Below are 3,521 nucleotides of genomic sequence, written 5' to 3' on the forward strand. Positions count from 1 at the left end.
ATGTTTATTAAGTTGGTGATTGGTGAGTGCACCCTCACTGTAGTTAGCGCGTATGCGCCGCAAGCGGGCTTGGATGAGGAGGTTAAGAGGCGCTTTTGGGAGGGTTTGGATGAGATTGTGCGTAGTATTCTGCCTACTGAAAGGTTATTTATTGGAGGGGGTTTTAATAGCCATATTGGGTCCGACGCTGGTAGCTACGGCGAGGTGCATGGTGGCTTTGGCCTTGGGGATAGGAACGGAGGAGGCACTTCGCTGTTAGACTTCGCTAAAGCTTTCGAGCTGGTAATTGTGAACTCGACTTTTCCGAAGAGGGAGGAGCATCTGGTAACTTTCTAGAGTACGGCGGTGAAGACTCAGATTGACTACCTTCTCCTCAGAAGGGGTGATAGAGGGTTGTGCAAGGATTGCAAGGTTATCCCGGGAGAGACCCTCGCGACTTAGCATAGGCTCTTAGTGACGGACATGTGCATTCGGATGAAGAGGAAAAAGAGGCACGCTCGTGGTCGATCGAGGATTAGATGGGGAGCTTTAACCAAGGATAAAGCCCACGAGTAGGAGGGGAGGTTATCCGCTATGGGAGCTTGGAGGAGTAGTGGAGACGCGAGCACTATGTGGTCAATGACGGCGAGCCGTGTGAGGAAGGCGGCAAGGGAGGTGTTAGGTATATCAAAGGGTTTTGCTAGCATGCACCAAGGCGACTGGTGGTGGAATGACGTAGTCCAAGGTAAAGTGCAGGTGAAGAAGGTAGCGTACGCGAAGATGGCAGGGAGCACTAGCAAAGAGGAGAGGAGAGCAAATAGAGAGAGGTACAAAGTGGCTAGGAAGGAGGCAAAATGGCGGTCACGGAGGCTAAGAATGCAGCGTTCAGCCGTCTATACGAGGAATTGGGGGAGAAAAGCGGGGACAGGAAGCTGTTTCGGCTAGCTAAAGCGAGGGAGAGGAAGGCCCGGGATATGGACCAAGTAAGGTGTATCAAAGACGAGGATGGTAGAGTATTGACGGGGGAGTCCCAGATTAAGCAGAGATGGCAGACGTACTTCTACGGTCTTCTAAACAAGGAGGGGGACCGGGATATAGTGCTAGGGGACTTGGGGCATTCGGAGAGTCTTCGGGATTTTAGGTATTGCAGGCGCATTAAGGTAGAGGAGGTCGTGAGGGCGTTGCGTAGGATGAGTAGGGGTAGAGCGACCGGGCCAGATGAAATCCCGGTGGAGTTTTGGAAGTGTGTGGGTAGAGTTGGATTGGAATGGCTGACTGGGCTGTTCAATGTAATCTTTAGGACGAAGAGGATGCCAGATGAGTGGAGGTCGAGTACAGTGGTACCGTTGTTCAAGAACAAAGGTGATATCCAGTGTTGTAACAATTATAGGGGTATCAAGTTACTTAGCCATACCACTAAAGTCTGGGAGAGGGTGGTAGAGGTGAGGGTGAGGAAGACGACGTCGGTTTCCGACAATCAGTTTGGGTTCATGCCGGGTCGCTCCACTACGGAATCTATCCACCTTATTAGGAGATTGGTGGAACAGTACAGGGATAAGAAGAAGGATCTGCACATGGTGTTTATCGACTTGGAGAAAGCGTACGACAAGGTTCCTAGGGAGGTGCTCTGGAGATGTCTTGAGGTGAAGGGCGTGCCGGTAGCCTACATAAGAGCAATCAAGGACATGTATGATGGAGCTACGACCAAGGTTAGGACTGTGGGAGGCGACTTGGAGCATTTTCCGGTTGTTATGGGATTACACCAAGGTTCTGCGCTTAGCCCGTTCCTATTCGTCTTGGTGATGGAAGCTTTGACACACCATATTCAAGGGGATGTGCCATGGTGTATGTTCTTTGCTGATGACATAGTTCTAATTGATGAGACGAGGGCCGGTGTTAATGAGAGATTGGAGGTTTGGAGACAGACCCTCGAGTCTAAGGGTTTCAAGTTGAGCAGGTCTAAGACAGAGTACCTGGAGTGCAAGTTTAGCGCTGAGTCGAGGGAAGTAGGCAGGGACGTGAGACTTGGGTCACAGGTCATCCCGAAGAGAGATAGCTTCAAGTACCTTGGGTCGATGATTCAGGGGGACGGAGAGATCGACGAGGACGTCAGTCACCGTATAGGGGCGGGCTGGATGAAATGGAAGCTTGCATCTGGAGTTTTGTGTGACAAGAAAGTGCCACTGCCACTTTAAGGTAAGTTCTATAGAGCTGTGGTTAGACCGGCCATGTTGTATGGAGCAGAGTGTTGGCCGGTTAAGAACTCCCATATCCAGAGGATGAAGGTAGCAGAAATGAGGATGCTGAGGTGGATGTGCGGGCACACTAGGATAGACAAGATTAGGAATGAAGATATTCGGAAGAAGGTGGGTGTGGCCCCTGTGGATGACAAGATGCGGGAAGCAAGGCTCAGATGGTTCGGGCACGTGCAAATGAGAAGCCTTGATGCGCCAGTAAGGAGGTGCGAGCGGTTGGCAGTGGTGAGTACGAGGAGAGGTAGAGGGAGGCCTAAGAGGTATTGGGGGGAGGTGATCAGGCAGGACATGGTACGTCTGCGGATTTCCGAGGACATGGCCCTTGATAGAAAGGTCTGGCGGTCTAGCATAAGGGTTGTAGGCTAGGGGGTAGTAGTTCTTTCCTTACTTCGTTCCGGGGGTGAGGCGGGGCTGGATTAGGGTAGACCTTAGATTGCTTGCAGTTTAGGCTGAATACACTCTGTACTTGCTGTTTATCTTGGCCCCGGACCTTAGATACTGGTTACTGTTATTGCATGTCTTTCATCTCTTGGTTGTTATGCTTTCATTACTATTACGGTTGCTACTGGAGTTACTAATGAGTTGTCTTTTCTTTTCTTGTTTTCTTTTTCTCTGAGCCGAGGGTCTATCGGAAACAGCCTCTCTGCCCTATCGGGTAGGGGTAAGGTCTGCGTATACATTACCCTCCTCAGACCCCACCTGGTGGGATTTTACTGGGTAGTTGTTGTTGTTGTTGTTGTTGTTGTTGTTTTTGTTGGGAATTTTCTCTTTTTTCTCCATTTCTTTTTTATTTCTATGCTTCTTTTCGTTTTTCCTTTTTTTTTCTTTCTTTTCTCCTTTTCTTTTTTTGTCGTTTTCTTCTTCTTCTTCTTTTCTCTTTTTCTATTCATTTATTTTTGCCCAAATCGTATTATTGTTATTTTTACCATAAGTTATTTCACACTCAATTTTGACTCCTTCTATATTTATTTTTTACTTTTTATTAATTTTATTTATTTCTTGTTCCTTTCCATTTAACTCCTTTTTTCCTTTTATTTTTTCTTTATTTCTTGTTCCTTTTCTAAATTCATTTAACTTCTTTTTTTTATATTCTTTTTCTCTTCATAATCTAATTTTATTTACTGTTTTCACTATTTTTTATTATTCTTTTTTTATACAATAAGAAAAAAATAATTGATATAGTAAATATTTGTTAACCTTTTTTTTTTAATGTAACTAGTAGTCATACCCGCGCGATGCGTGGTTAATATTAAAAAAATATTAATTAATTAAATTATGATCGGGCTT

The 3,521-nt window shown here is 46.2% G+C and overlaps 1 protein-coding gene across 1 annotated transcript; it reads left to right on the forward strand.

Moving 5' to 3' along the window:
- Positions 1-336, forward strand: LOC109213245. Its single transcript, XM_019377020.1, has one exon. It carries the CDS (start codon positions 1-3, stop codon positions 334-336), a length of 336 nt encoding a protein of 111 aa, XP_019232565.1.
- The last annotated feature ends 3,185 nt before the right edge of the window (positions 337-3,521 follow it).

The sequence above is a fragment of the Nicotiana attenuata genome, unplaced genomic scaffold (assembly GCF_001879085.1).
Source record: "Nicotiana attenuata strain UT unplaced genomic scaffold, NIATTr2, whole genome shotgun sequence".
NCBI classification, from domain to species: Eukaryota; Viridiplantae; Streptophyta; class Magnoliopsida; order Solanales; family Solanaceae; genus Nicotiana; species Nicotiana attenuata.